This window comes from Oratosquilla oratoria, chromosome 13 (assembly GCF_046742065.1).
Source record: "Oratosquilla oratoria isolate Oo_2021 chromosome 13, ASM4674206v1, whole genome shotgun sequence".
NCBI classification, from domain to species: Eukaryota; Metazoa; Arthropoda; class Malacostraca; order Stomatopoda; family Squillidae; genus Oratosquilla; species Oratosquilla oratoria.
This window is the reverse complement of record NC_134789.1, coordinates 66,948,836-66,963,835: the sequence shown is the minus strand read 5'-3', so window position 1 is coordinate 66,963,835 and position 15,000 is coordinate 66,948,836. Positions and strand designations below refer to the sequence as shown.

The window sequence follows — 15,000 nt, the reverse complement described above, 5'->3', positions numbered from 1 at the left end:
CCAATGACTCTCAGAGTCGCTGAGTTGCCAATTGATAAGATTCAAATTTCGAGTCGCGTAGATGAGTCACTCGGGCGAGGCTTTGGGTCAAATCAGAGAAAATGGAGAGCGAGATGTCTAGAAAGAGAGAATTCTCTAGAGACGTCTAGATAACGAGAACGTGAGAACGTGAGAGTCAAGAAAACAAGAACGTCAGAGTATGTGTCTACAAAATGTGAACGTGAGACGTCTAGATAACGAGAACGTGAGAACGTGAGTCAATAAAACAAGAACGTCAGAGCGTATGTCTACAAAATGTGAACGTGAGACGTCTAGATAACGAGAACGTGAGAACGTGAGTCAAGAAAACAAGAACGTCAGAGTATGTGTCTACAAAATGTGAACGTGAGACGTCTAGATAACGAGAACGTGAGAACGTGAGTCAAGAAAACAAGAACGTCAGAGTATGTGTCTACAAAATGTGCACGTGAGTCGTCTAGATAACGAGAACGTGAGAACGTGAGTCAAGAAAACAAGAACGTCAGAGTATGTGTCTACAAAATGTGAACGTGAGACGTCTAGATAACGAGAACGTGAGAACGTGAGTCAAGAAAACAAGAACGTCAGAGCGTATGTCTACAAAATGTGAACGTGAGACGTCTAGATAACGAGAACGTGAGAACGTGAGTCAAGAAAACAAGAACGTCAGAGCGTATGTCTACAAAATGTGAACGTGAGACGTCTAGATAACGAGAACGTGAGAACGTGAGTAAAGAAAACAAGAACGTCAGAGTATGTGTCTACAAAATGTGAACGTGAGACGTCTAGATAACGAGAACGTGAGAACGTGAGTCAAGAAAAAAAGAACGTCAGAGTGTGTGTCTACAAACTGTGAACGTGAGACGTCTAGATAACGAGAACGTGAGAACGTGAGACAATAAAACCAGAACGTCAGAGCGTATGTCTACAAAATGTGAACGTGAGACGTCTAGATAACGAGAACGTGAGAACGTGAGTTTAGAAAACAAGAACGTCAGAGTGTGTGTGTCTACAAAATGTGAACGTGAGACGTCTAGATAACGAGAACGTGAGAACGTGAGTCAAGAAAACAAGAACGTCAGAGCGTGTGTCTACAAAACGTGAACGTGAGACGTCTAGATAACGAGAACGTGAGAACGTGAGTCTAGAAAACAAGAATGTCAGAGTATGTGTCTACAAAATGTGAACGTGAGACGTCTAGATAACGAGAACGTGAGTCAAGAAAACAAGAACGTCAGAGTATGTGTCTACAAAATGTGAACGTGAGACGTCTAGATAACGAGAACGTGAGAACGTGAGTCAAGAAAACAAGAACGTCAGAGCGTATGTCTACAAAATGTGAACGTGAGACGTCTAGATAACGAGAACGTGAGAACGTGAGTCAAGAAAACAAGAACGTCAGAGCGTATGTCTACAAAATGTGAACGTGAGACGTCTAGATAACGAGAACGTGAGAACGTGAGTCTAGAAAACAAGAACGTCAGAGCGTGTGTCCACAAAATGTAAACGTGAGACGTCTAGACAACGAGAACGTGAGAACGTGAGTCAAGAAAACAAGAACGTCAGAGTATGTCTACAAAATGTGAACGTGAGACGTCTAGATAACGAGAACGTGAGAACGTGAGTCAAGAAAACAAGAACGTCAGAGTATGTGTCTACAAAATGTGAACGTGAGACGTCTAGATAACGAGAACGTGAGAACGTGAGTCAAGAAAACAAGAACGTCAGAGCGTATGTCTACAAAATGTGAACGTGAGACGTCTAGATAACGAGAACGTGAGAACGTGAGTTTAGAAAACAAGAATGTCAGAGCGTGTGTCTACAAAATGTGAACGTGAGAACTTGAGACATCTATAAAGTGAGACCATGACAGCCTAGAAAAGAAGGTCGTGAGAGCATGAGTCAAACTGACAACGTGAGATTTTGAGACGTCTTGAAATTGAGAACGTGAGAATGTGAGAGATGTAAAAAGTGAGACATTGAGATAAGAGCAATTCGTATGTATATTCCGGCTGCCGCCAAGCGATTTTATTATTCCGATGGATTAAAGTTAACCTCTGAGTTAACAAAATGTGAGTTAGAGAAGCGAATTAAGTTGGGAGTTAAAACATTCGAGATCGCTTTCAGCTGAATAAAATTAACATCAGACAGAGTATATCTAAGCTAAATAAGCTAGCTCTCATTTACATAGATGATCAAGACTTAGTAAGTGTTAGTAAGACTTAATCGCAAAAAAATATATATATTTGCGCAGGAAATGAAACTTATGTAAAATGGGTTGTTTATGAGACATTGTTAAACTTGCTGGAGGACCGTTTTGCCTTTCAAGGTGCTCGCGAGCGACTGGTTGGGAGTAGTGCCTCGCTTTGGTCAGAAGGAAGATGCAGAAGACAGCTTATTAGAGGTTACTGAAGAAAAACAAACAAGAAGAAGGAGAAGAAGAAAAAGAAGAGGAAGAAGAAGCAGAAGATAAAAAAGAAAATGAAGAAGAAGAAGAAGGTAAAAGTGGAAGAAAAAGAAGAGGAAAAAATAAACAGAAGACAAAAGAAGAAAAAGAAGTGAAAGAGAGAGAGAGAGAGAGCGAGAGAGAGAGCGAGAGAGAGAGAGAGAGAGAGAGAGAGAGAGAGAGAGAGAGAGAGAGAGAGAGAGAGAGAGAGAGAGAGAGAGAGAGAGAGAGAGAGAGAGAGAGAGAGAGAGAGAGAGAGAGGAGAGAGAGGAGAGAGAGAGAGAGAGAGAGAGAGAGAGAGAGAGAGAGAGAGAGAGAGAGAGAGAGAGAGAGAGAGAGAGAGAGAGAGAGAGAGAGAGAGAGAGAGAGAGAGAGAGAGAGAGAGAGAGAGAGAGAGAGAGAGAGAGAGAGAGAGAGAGAGAGAGAGAGAGAGAGAGAGAGAATGAATTGGAGGAGAAATGGGCAGACCCGAAACTGGAAACCCAACAGAGGAAGAAGAGGAGGAGGAGGAGGAGGAAGAGGAGGAGGAGGAGGAGGAGGAGGAGGAGGAGGAATAGGAGGAGGCAATCATTCCAAGACGAACTCAACTTCGAGCCGAGGTTAACCTTGAGGCCAGCCACAGTGAGATGAGAAATGCGTGAGAGAGGGAGGACAATGGGGGAGGGGGGGAAGTGCCTCTTCTTCTTACTCTTCTTCTTCGTCTTCTTCTTCCTCTTTTTTTCCCGGGCCGATTTCGCAAGGATTCAGGACACGAGGCCCCGTTGCGGGGCTTTCGGCCTCGGCGGCTCGCCTTGAGGAGGAGGAGGAGGAGGAGGAGGAAGAAGAAGAGGCAAAATAGGAGGAGGGATATAAGGAGAAAGAGGAGGAAGAGGAGGAGGAGAAGGAGGAGGAGGAGGAGGAGGAGGAAGAAGAAGAAGAGGCAAAATAGGAGGAGGGATATAAGGAGGAAGAGGAGGAGGAAGAAGAAGAGGCAAAATAGGAGGAGTGATATAAGGAGGAAAAGGAGGAGGAGGAGGAGGAGGAGGAAGAAGAAGAGGCAAAATAGGAGGAGGGATATAAGGAGAAAGAGGAAAAGGAGGAGGAGGAGGAAGAAGAAGAGGCAAAATAGGAGGAGGGATATAAGGAGGAAGAGGAGGATGAGGAGGAGGAGGAGGAGGAGGAGTAGGAAGAAGAGGCACAATAGGAGGAGGGATATAAGGAGAAAGAGGAGGAGGAGGAGGAGGAAGAAGAAGAAGAGGCAAAATAGGAGGAGGGATATAAGGAGAAAGAGGAGGAGGAGGAGGAGGAAGAAGAAGAAGAGGCAAAATAGGAGGAGTGGTATAAGGAGGAAGAGGAGGAAGAGGAGAAGGAGGAGGAGGAAGAAGAGGCAAAAGAGGAGGAGGGATATAAGGAGGAAGAGGAGGAAGAGGAGGAAGAGGAAGAGGAGGAGGAAGAAGAGGGAAAAGAGGAGGAGGGAAATAAGGAGGAAGAGGAGGGTTAAGAAGAGTAAAGGTAGGAAGAAAAGAAAGATGAAGAGGAGGAAGAGGAAGTAAAGGAGGATAAGGGGGAGAATTATGAAGAAGAAAAAGAAGATAAGAAAAAAAACGGAAAAAAGGAAGAAGAGGAGGAGGAAGAGGATAAGGAGAAAGAGGAACAAGAGTAGGAGAAGAAGGAGGAGAAGGACGAAAAGGAGAATGAGTAAAAAAGAGGAAGAGGACGAAGAGGAAGAGGATATGGAGGAGAAGAAGGAGAAGAGGAGGAAGAAGAAGAAGAGGAATAGGAATAAAAACGAGAAAGAAAAGGAGGAAGAAGAGGAGAAAAAAGGACAAATAGCAGAATAAGGAAGAAGAAGAAAGAGGAGGGACAATGGGGAAAAGAGGAGGGAGAATAGAAAGAGGAAGAAGAAGAAGAAGAGGAGGAGGAGGAAGAGGAAGAGGAAGAGGAAGAGGAGGAGGAAGATCAGGAGAAAAGGAAGAAGAAGAGGAGGCGGAGCGGAGGAATAATAGAAGGTAAAGGAGGAGGAGGAGGAGGAGGAGGAGGAGAAGGAGGAGGAGGAGGAAAAGTAGGTTGAGTAAGAGGAAGAAAAAGAAGAGGAAGAGGAAGAGATAAGGGAGGAAGAGGAGGAGGAGGAGGAGGTGGGATGGAGGATAAAGAAAAGGAGGTGGAAGTGGAAGAATAAGAAGAGGAGGAAGAGGAGGAGGAGGAGGAAGAGGAAAGGAAGAGGAAGAGGAAGAAGAGGAGGAAAAAAGAGAAGGAGGAGGAGGAGGAGGAGGACGTGGATAAGGAGTAAGAAGCGGAGGAAGAAGAGGAGGAGGAAAAAGAAGGGGAGGAAGAAGAGGAGGAGGACGTGAAAGTGGAGGAAAAAGAAGAGGAAGAGGAGGATGAGTAAGAAGAAGAAAAAGAGAAGAAAGAAGAGGAGGAGGAGTGGAGGTGGAGGAAGAAGAAGAGGAGGAATAAGAAGAGGAGGAAGGGAAGGGTGGCGAAAAGAAAGAGGAGGAGGAAGGGGAAGAGGAAGAGGAAGAAAAGGAGAAGAGGAAAAGGAAAAGGAAGAGGAAAAGGAGGAGGCGGTGATTGAGGAGGGAGAGGAGGAAGAGGAGGAGGAAGAGGAAGAAAGGAGGAGGAGGGGTGGAGGTGGAGGAAGAAGAAGAGGAGGAGGAAAAGAAAGAGGAAGAGGAAGAGGAAGAGGAAGAACAGGAGAAGAGGAAAAGGAAGAGGAAGAGGAAAAGGAGGAGGCGGAGGTGGAGGAAGAAGAGGAGGAGGAGAAAGAGGAAGAAAGGAGAAGGTGGAAGAAGAAGAAGAGGAAGAGGAGGCTGAGTAAGAAGAAGAAAAATGGGAGGATGAAGAGAAAAGGAAATTGGAGAAGGAAGGGGAGGGGGAGGAGTAGGTGGAGAAGGAGGAATAAGAAGAGGAGGTAGAGGAGGAAGAAGAAAATGAGGATAAAGAGGAGGAATAAGAAGAGGAGGAAGAGGAGGAAGAAGAAGAGGAGGAGTAGGAGGAGGAGGAGGAAAAGGAAATGGAGGAAAAGGAGAAGGAGGAAGAGGAAGAGGACGAAGAGGAGGAGAAAGAGGAGAAGTAAGAGAAGGGAGAGGAGGTGGGGGTGGAGGAAGAAAAGGAGGAGGAGCAGGAGGAGGAGAAGGAGGAGGAGAAGGAGAAAATGGAGAAAAAGAAGAAGGAGGAAGAGGAAGAGGACGAAGAGGAGGAGAAATAGGAGGGATATAAAAAAGTGGGAAGAGGTGGGGGTGGAGGAAGAAAAGGAGGAGGAGGAGGAGGAGGAGGTGGAGGAGGAGGAGGAGAAGGTGGAGGAGGAGAAAGAGTAGGAGGAGCAGGAGGAGGAAGGGGAGGAGGAGGAAGAGTAGGAGGGGTAGGTGGGGAAGGTGGCACTGGCATGCATAAAAACATGCAGGCACGGACGTAGGCATCACTTGCAACAGACCCGAAGAGTCCTGCAATCTTCCCTCATTGCAATATCAACATGGACTTCAAGGTTTGTTGTTACAGGGGGGACTCTCTTGCAGCATCTGCAGTATCCTATCCTGCACCGCATGAGTTCTGCTTTTCGTATCTATGATTACCAGCTGTTTCTATATCTCTTTCAGCTGGTGCTTCTCCTGGCCCTCGCCGCCGTCGCCCTCGCCAAGCCCCAGGAGGATTTCCCTCCCGTGAGTAGTAGCAGCAGCTCGTCCTTATACCTCCTCCTCAGCCTGCATCACGCGATCTTTCGTTCTGGTGTCAAAGAAAAACAAAATCTCTTCGCTCTGCTTGTACGTTGAGGTGACCCGTATGTTGTTGTGATTCGTTTCAGGCGAGCTACAACTTCGAGTACAGCGTCCAGGACCCAGAGAGCGGGAACGACTTCGGCCACAACGAGGCCCGTGAGGGCGACAACACCCAGGGCTCCTACAGGGTACTCCTCCCCGACGGCAAGGAACTCGTCGTCTCCTACACGTAAGTCGTTAACCCAACCTATACCTTCATTGGTATAAATAATCCAGGCTTTGTTATAAGTGGCTTCAGACTAATATCTATAGAACCCATTAATCTCGCCATTGAGCAAGGGGAAGGTGTGTATGTATGTGTGTGTTTACCTAGTTGCATTTTACGGGAAGGGGAGCTATGCTCGTGGTGTCCCGTCTTCATATCTCATTTTATCTAAATTATTTTTAAATAGTGTGTGTTTGTGTGTGTGTGTGTGTGTGTGCACGTGGGTGTATGTGTGTGTGTGTGTGTGTGTGTATGCGTGCATGCATGCATGCATGCATGTGTGTGTATGTGTGTGCATGTGTGTGTGTGTGTGTGTGTTTGTGTGTGAGCTCTCATCCAGGAGATTTATAACTATCGTTCAAGAACTCATCATCATATGATTCAAGACCATGGAGTACGACGTTTTTCCTTTTCCTTCCTTCATCATGTTAGAGAGGTGAGACCAGATCCGTGACCATTAAGTCACGGCGGTAGAAATATTTCTCCCATGTATGGTTATGATTATCATAATATCATTGGTACTTGTCTAACTCAGTAATTCCTCTCCTTCTTCAGGGTCAACGAAGATGGAGGATTCATAGCTGATGCTACCATTGACGGAGTTCCTCTTCACCAGCAGTAAAGCCCCTACTCTTCTGAGAACTCTGGACAGACTCCTCCCTACTCCCACAAAAAAAAATCTTCATATGTATGGAGCAATACTCTTCTTGATTCGACAGCAAAAACATGAATCCAGGTTTTGAATTCTAAATACATGTATTTAGTAATATACTGTTTGAATGATCCTTCTACGATATTTACCAGGGTAATGGCATCAGAGAGGGAGGGAGAGAGAGAGAGAGAGAGAGAGAGAGAGAGAGAGAGAGAGAGAGAGAGAGAGAGAGAGAGAGAGAGAGAGAGAGAGAGAGAGAGAGAGAGAGAGAGAGAGAGAGAGAGAGAGAGAGAGAGAGAGAGAGAGAGAGAGAGAGAGAGAGAGAGAGAGAGAGAGAGAGAGAGAGAGAGAGAGAGAGAGAGAGAGAGAGAGAGAGAGAGAGAGAGAGAGAGAGAGAGAGAGAGAGAGAGAGAGAGAGAGAGAGAGAGAGAGAGAGAGAGAGAGAGAGAAACATACATATATAAAAGAAATATATAAAGTAATTTACATACAAGCACTTTTGGTATGAAGAGGATATTAGATCCGTCTTACTAGTCTCCTATAATCCCTAAATACTTTTCTTAGGCCGTCCATACACGTACAGTTTAAACTGACAGTTACAACTGTTCAGTTATAACTGTTAGTTGAAACTGCACGTGTGTGGGTATCTCAGTATCACTGAGATACCCACACACGTGCATTTTCAACTGACAGTTATAACTGAACAGTTGTAACTGTCAGTTTAAACTGCACGTGTGTGGCCGGCCTTACTATTTGGGACTGATATCACTACAACCCCAACTGGAGAAAAATTCAACGGAGGAATATGTAGACTATACATATACATATACATATACATATACATATACATATACATATACATATACATATACATATACATATACATATACATATACATATACATATACATATACATATATATACATATACATGTACATGTACATATACATATACATATACATATACATATACATATACATATACATATACATATACATATACATATACATATACATATACATATACATATACTGTACATATGCATATGAATATACATACGCATATATTATATATATATATACATATATATATATATATATATATATATATATATATATATATATATATATATATTGAATATACCGAAGTCAAGCATCATTCTTTTATCACTGGAGACTGATCTCTATTGCTACTACAAAAAAGTAAGTAATGATAAAACATAACAATGATAATAATAAAAATACAAGATAAACCTCGACTCAGAAGCAACCTCGCCTTTTTCCAGAAAATGCACGGTAAATCCCACCAAGAGGAAGGCTACTCCACCAACAAGCAGCTCACAAATCTCACCCAGCAAATATAAGAAGGCTGCACCAAACAAGCACCAGATGACATGACAGTAATCATGGCAATAGATATGAATAAAGCGTTTGACACAGTTCCAAGACATATCCTGTAAAAATAAAAATGGAAAGCACAGCAATGTCAAACAGTGGTCGAAAACTTTGTTGTAAACTTTGTGCCTATAGAGGACTACCTCATAACAACCCCCAGAAGGCTATGCAACGGAGTCTCTCAAGGGTCACTACCATCAACAACTCAACCTAATCCATTCAAACAGGACCTCCCTATCTCAGACTCAGAGCCGAACATCAGAGCTCCCACATATGCAATATGACCACACGTATTTTGTTGACTATTAATGATTGGCATATTATTTCTTATCGGTACTGCTTTTAAACACTCAAGTTTTCTTTTGTCGTTGTCCTTGGATATTATTATTGTGTTTGTGTTCAGTTAATCCTGTGATATTTTGGTGTTGTGTGTTTTTGGGATGTGTGATATTATGGCCCCGTTTTGCATGTGGTATGTAAGCCTTTGTGATAATATTTGTGTTGTGTGACCAATATACTCCTCATTGCAAAGTGCACCGTCATTGTTTAAATTACATAAGTACTATTACACAACATTACTTTGTTTCAATTTTTGTGCTGTTGGTGCCGTCTTGTTTTTGATCACATTACATTTATTTTCTTGTTTTTGGGGTTTACAATTCATCATGACTAGTGTTGGTGTTGGCTTTTTTTTTATATTATTCTTGACTTCTTTATCGATATCTTCCATTGCAAACCCATTTTTAGTTAAACTTGCTTAACCCTATTTAGTTCTTGGTGGAGAAGGAGCCAATTAGAAAAAAAATTAAAAGCTCGTATCACACTGATTTTATATTTTGGAGGACACTTACTCAACCCGTTTAAACAGCTTCCGGAGTTACTGGGTTTTCTATAAACACTTGTGGTGAATGCACCCTCTGAACCATCCATACACACATCTAAAAATGGTATTTTATGGTTAACGCTCTTTTCCACGGTGAAATGTAGGTAGGAGTTTTCTTCCATTTTCTTCTTAAGACATTCCATTTGTTCTTCTTTTTCTACATCGACGAAAATGTCGTCTACATATATAAAATACATTTTAGGTTTCCGATCTAAATTATCGAGGACGTGGTTTTCAACATGGCAACGCCATCAATCTGGAAATATATTCTTCCTGAAGGGCATCTAAAGGGTACTTCTTTAGTACATAACTGTTGTACGTTCTCAAATACAAGACGAGGTATCTTTGGTGGGGGCAAATTTTATTGTTGAAAACGTTCTCTGGGATGATCTGTATAGTTTCTTCTGTGGGAACATTAGAGAATAGGCTTTCAACATCTAGAGAAGAAAGTCTAAAGAAAAAGATCACCAACGCTAAATATGCTGTGATATTTAACAGAATATATATATATATATATATATATATATATATATATATATGTGTATATACATATATATTTATACATATATATATATGTGTATATACATATATTATATACATATATTAAATGTATATATATATGTATATACATATATATATATATATATATATATGAATATATGTATGTATATATATATGTATATATATATAATTATATATATACTCATACAGTATATACTTCTGGTTAACGGCGGTTGATTTCATTCAGCTCAGAGTGAAATCTCGTACTGAAGGTGTCAACAAGAGGTCACACGAAGTGGAAAGGAAAGAGGAGGAGGAGGAGGAGGAGGAGGAGGAGGAGGAGGAGGAGTTGGGAGAGGACATGGAAGGAGGGAGGAGAAGGAGAAGGAGTGAGGGGCAGAAGCAGCTGGGATTACGACTTGGCTATCAGGACGGGAGAAAGGAGATCACAAAAACCGGACTAGGTAATGTAACGGTTACTAGTCATACAACACCGAAGAAGACGGTGAGTACAAGATGATGTGTATGTGGGGCGGAGAGTGTGTGTGGAGAAGTGTGGGGGAGAAGTAATCATTCTCCTCCCACCCCTTCTGGTCCTTTTTAGGTGGGAGATTTGATGAGTATCATGTATTGCGTGTGAGGTGAAGGGATGGAAGGTTAGACTTCAATTGATATGCAGATACATTTATGCTTATGCTATGGAGAGTTCAAAGACTGTTACCATCTACTGTAGGCTGTAGGTTCCCAGTCAGTGGAACGCGTGGCAACCAATATATATATATATATATATATATATATATATATATATATATATATATATATATATATATGTGTGTGTGTGTGTGTGTGTGTGTGTGTGCGAGCGTGTTTATATATATATATATATATATATATATATATATATATATATATATATATGCATATGTATAATGGGAAAAGTAAAAAGCATCGGACTCAGAAACGGGTAATCTAATCCGACGTTTCGGACCTGTCCGGGGATCGTCCACAGTGTTTACAATGGAATGGCAGTTAATCCTCCTTTATATACAAAAAAAGCAATACATATGATACACTTGGCGAGGTCACCTCACAGGCTACTCTCATTCTCTCGTCACAGTTACTCAAGTGACCAAATGTGTGGGTTTTTGTCCTGGCGTGGGTGTGGATGAAAAGTCCCTCTCCTGCTCTTGGTCATAAATTTTCCTTGGTTCTCGCCTGCTGTCGGGTGTCTGTTTCGCTCATCCTTTCCCGTGCCCCTCTGAAAATGGGGTTAAGTGTGGCGGATCTGTTCATGCTGTTTTCAACGCTAGCCCATGTTTCCAAAAACAGTCTGCTACCCTTCTCGTTGTTTTTGTACAAAACATCTGCGCCCTGCCAACGAAACTCACGCTGATACAAAGGATTACAAAGGCGGATCATGCCGACAGGAGATCTTTTAGTCCATATCTAGGTCGGATGCGAAAAAAATCATAATAATAAAATAATAAATAAAAAATATAATAATGTAAATAACAAATAAAATAAATAAATAAATGCATAGGTATAGTTAGATAATAAACAAACAGGTAAATAGTAAATAATAATAAATTGACATATAACTAATAATAAATGAAAATCAAACAGACAAATGATAACAAAACAAAAACAAATAATATAAAATAAATGATAACACTGGTCTACAAGGTTTTTGGTGTTCAGGAAATAAAGGTCATTCCTATAGGAAATTGATCTCCTGAATCCAAAAATAACCTTCATTTTGACCACAATTTTTTACCACATAGTTTGAATATCGACGAATTCTGGTCCCTCCTGTTACTTGCTCTTTGGTCTTTCAGTCTCGCGGACAGCTTTTTTCCTTGTCTCTCCAACGTAGTGCGCGTTGCAGTCCATACACCCCACCTCGTAGACTGCCCTTGCTTGGCCTCCTTGTATTCTCGATTCTTCATGAGAGCACCGTGCAAGGTATTGTTTGGTTTATGTGCCACATGGACCCCATCTCTCCGAAGCAGTTTTGTCATAATCGAAGTCAGGAGTTCTTCATGAGAGCACCGTGCAAGGTATTGTTTGGTTTATGTGCCACATTCACCCCATCTCTCCGAAGCAGTTTTGTCATAATCTCAGAATCTCCATTCGCGTAAGGAATCGACACCTTTGTTGTTCCTTGTGGCATCGCGCTTCGTTCGTTTTCCCACCCACTCATATGAAGTGGGTGGGAAGAGAAAAGACTGGAGTCTTAATCCGAGTTTTATTCTTGACTAGTGTCGTCACAAGCTTTCTCAAAAGAATTGTGCTACATTACTAGAAGGGTAATTTTGTCCTCAGGGGGAGTTTGTTCTAGAATGTTTACAAAGATAGTCACTTCGATTTTTGATACTTTCTCCCTACTATAGTAGTAACCTTCTATGAATCGTATTTGTCATTATAATGGTTTTTGTCCACTAAATCCCCTAATTATTGTTGTTCATCATTACCACTACCATTCCATTGTAATTAATTATTTTTCCTGTTATAATTTTGCTAGTAATGTATGAGATAGATTTCCACTGTAGCACTATTCTTTTGAAAAAAAAATGTAGCGAAACTAGTCAAGAATAAATCTTAGATTAAGACTCCAGTCTTTCCTCATCTGACCCACTTTAACTTGTCAAAATGTCTCAACAAATATAAACATATGTATGTATATAAACATTCATATATGCATATATATATACATATACATGTACATATACATATACATATACATATACATATACATATACATATACATATACATATACATATACATATACATATACATATACACATACACATACACATACACATACACATATGCATATACATATACATATACATATACATATACATATACATATACATATACATATACATATGCATATACATATACATATGCATATACATATACATATACATGCATACACATGTACATATATATACACATACATGTAGATACAAGTACGTATACTTATACCTAAACATATAACTAGAGACAGACATAGACATATACACATATACCACGTATACTGTACATGTGCACATGCATGCATATAAGACACATATGCACTTATAGGCCTGGGTCCTCATGAGGGTCTGCCTTGGGAGGTCGGCCTGTCAAACAAGGATGCAAACGGTGAAGATGCTCCTGTCAGCCTTGAGAGTCCGGTTTGGCCACATCGCTTCATATAAGCCGGGAGGTTCGGGGAGTCCAGCATCACTTCCACCGGTACACCACTGTCGCCTGAGGGAAACCTTTCAGCATCTCTAACATGGACTACAAGGTATAGAAAAAAATCCGGTTTATACACACACACACACACACACACACACACACACACACACACACACACACACACACACACACACACACACACACACACACACACACACACACACACACACACACACACACACACACACACACACACACACACACACACACACACACACACACACACACACACACACACACACACACACACACACACACACACACACACACACACACACACACATATATATATATATATATATACATATATACACATACATCCTTTTGTGGTTAGTAGATAAATCCTTACAGGCGATCTGACCACAAGTATTCAAAAATAAACAACTCTTCCACGATACGCAGACCAGTGTCTAGAGAAATATAATGTGTGTAACAATTGTTCTTTTCCTTCCTTCAGTTGGTGCTCCTCCTGGCCCTCGCCGCCGTCGCCCTCGCCAAGCCCCAGGAGAGTTTCCCTCCCGTGAGTAGTAGCATCTCGTCCTTATACCTCCTCCTCAGCCTGCATCACGAAAACGAAACGTTCTCTCGTTCTGATGTCAAAGAAAAACGAAACCTCTTCGCTCTGCTTGTACGTTAAGGTGACCTGTATGTTGTTGTGATTCGTTTCAGGCGAGCTACAACTTCGAGTACAACGTCCAGGACGCCGAGAGCGGTAACAACTTTGGCCACAACGAAGCCCGTGAAGGCGACAACACCCAGGGCTCCTACAGGGTACTCCTCCCCGACGGCAAGGAACTCGTCGTCTCCTACACGTAAGTACCCCAACAGCTAGGTAAAGGTTCTGAAAGAACTTCGCCAAACCTCTAACTGGACTTCGAACTGATTTTTTTGCCACAGTCTTGCCTTAAAAGTTCCAATCGCTTTCAAATAACTCTTCCTTTCCTCATCCATTTCCTCCAACAGAGTGGATGGTGACGGCGGCTTCATCGCAGCAGCCACACTCGACGGAGTTCCACTCCACGAGGCCTAAGGTCACTTAGACACTGAATAAAATCCACAGCCATTCCTGGAACTTGGACAACCAGACACAAAAAGTAAAATGTGACCTTCATGCGGAATGCATGACCAGCACAACAGATGAAGAAAGTGTGTTACTTCAAAAAAATCGAAACATTATGTTTCCATGAATTCGATTAAGGGTTATTGTAAATACATGATTATTCTTATAGAATTTTTTAATATTCCTGACATGTGTCATAATATCTTAAAGAAGAAAGAAAGAAAGAAAGAAAAAAAAATCATGTGGCCATGCATATATTATTTACATACATAGAAATATATATGCAGCATTCATATGGATGCATATTCACACATATACACACATGAAAAAACGCACTTCCATGATTATAACTACACACACACACACACACACACACACACACACACACACACACACACACACACACACACACACACACACACACACACACACACACACACACACACACACACACACACACACACACACACACACACACCTCGTGGCGCATTTGGTAGAGTTCCCGGCTGCCACTACGGAAATGGAAATGATATCTAGGAAGAGTATATGGAATCAATATATTGTGGAACTAAAGATAGAGTATCTCAAAATAAACAGGGAAGTGAATGATTTTAAGAAAAATAATGCTGAAATAGATAATGAGGTAAGTGAATTAAAAAGAGAACTAATTGAGGTAAAAAGTGAAAACGATAGGATGAAAAACAAAAATACCACTAATAGTGTGACCTTAAAAAAAGAAAGGCTAATGAACAAATAAAAACAACGACAGAGACAAATTGGAGGAAATATAGGAGAGGAAGATTTACAGAAAATCAGGAAAGAATGGAGAAAAGATCAAG

General features: G+C 41.4%; 2 protein-coding genes across 2 annotated transcripts; both read left to right on the top strand.

The window, feature by feature from the left end:
* Positions 1-5,798: 5,798 nt before the first annotated feature.
* On the top strand, positions 5,799-7,191 carry LOC143032465 (cuticle protein 7-like). The gene is made up of 4 exons (XM_076197297.1): positions 5,799-5,927; positions 6,040-6,102; positions 6,246-6,388; positions 6,980-7,191. The coding sequence occupies exons 1-4, from the start codon at positions 5,916-5,918 to the stop codon at positions 7,044-7,046; spliced, it is 285 nt and encodes a 94-aa protein (XP_076053412.1). The 5' UTR covers positions 5,799-5,915; the 3' UTR covers positions 7,047-7,191.
* A 5,817-nt stretch (positions 7,192-13,008) lies between these two features.
* On the top strand, positions 13,009-14,314 carry LOC143032466 (cuticle protein 7-like). Its single transcript, XM_076197298.1, has 4 exons — positions 13,009-13,150; positions 13,559-13,621; positions 13,771-13,913; positions 14,065-14,314. The coding sequence occupies exons 1-4, from the start codon at positions 13,139-13,141 to the stop codon at positions 14,129-14,131; spliced, it is 285 nt and encodes a 94-aa protein (XP_076053413.1). The 5' UTR covers positions 13,009-13,138; the 3' UTR covers positions 14,132-14,314.
* The last annotated feature ends 686 nt before the right edge of the window (positions 14,315-15,000 follow it).

Bases quoted from the DNA above. Each gene is read 5' to 3' on its own strand.
- LOC143032465 (XM_076197297.1), top strand. The intron at 6,103-6,245 runs GTGAGTAGTAGC...GATTCGTTTCAG, and splicing joins CCCAGGAGGATTTCCCTCCC to GCGAGCTACAACTTCGAGTA. The intron at 6,389-6,979 runs GTAAGTCGTTAA...CTCCTTCTTCAG, and splicing joins GAACTCGTCGTCTCCTACAC to GGTCAACGAAGATGGAGGAT.
- LOC143032466 (XM_076197298.1), top strand. The intron at 13,622-13,770 runs GTGAGTAGTAGC...GATTCGTTTCAG, and splicing joins CCCAGGAGAGTTTCCCTCCC to GCGAGCTACAACTTCGAGTA. The intron at 13,914-14,064 runs GTAAGTACCCCA...TTCCTCCAACAG, and splicing joins GAACTCGTCGTCTCCTACAC to AGTGGATGGTGACGGCGGCT.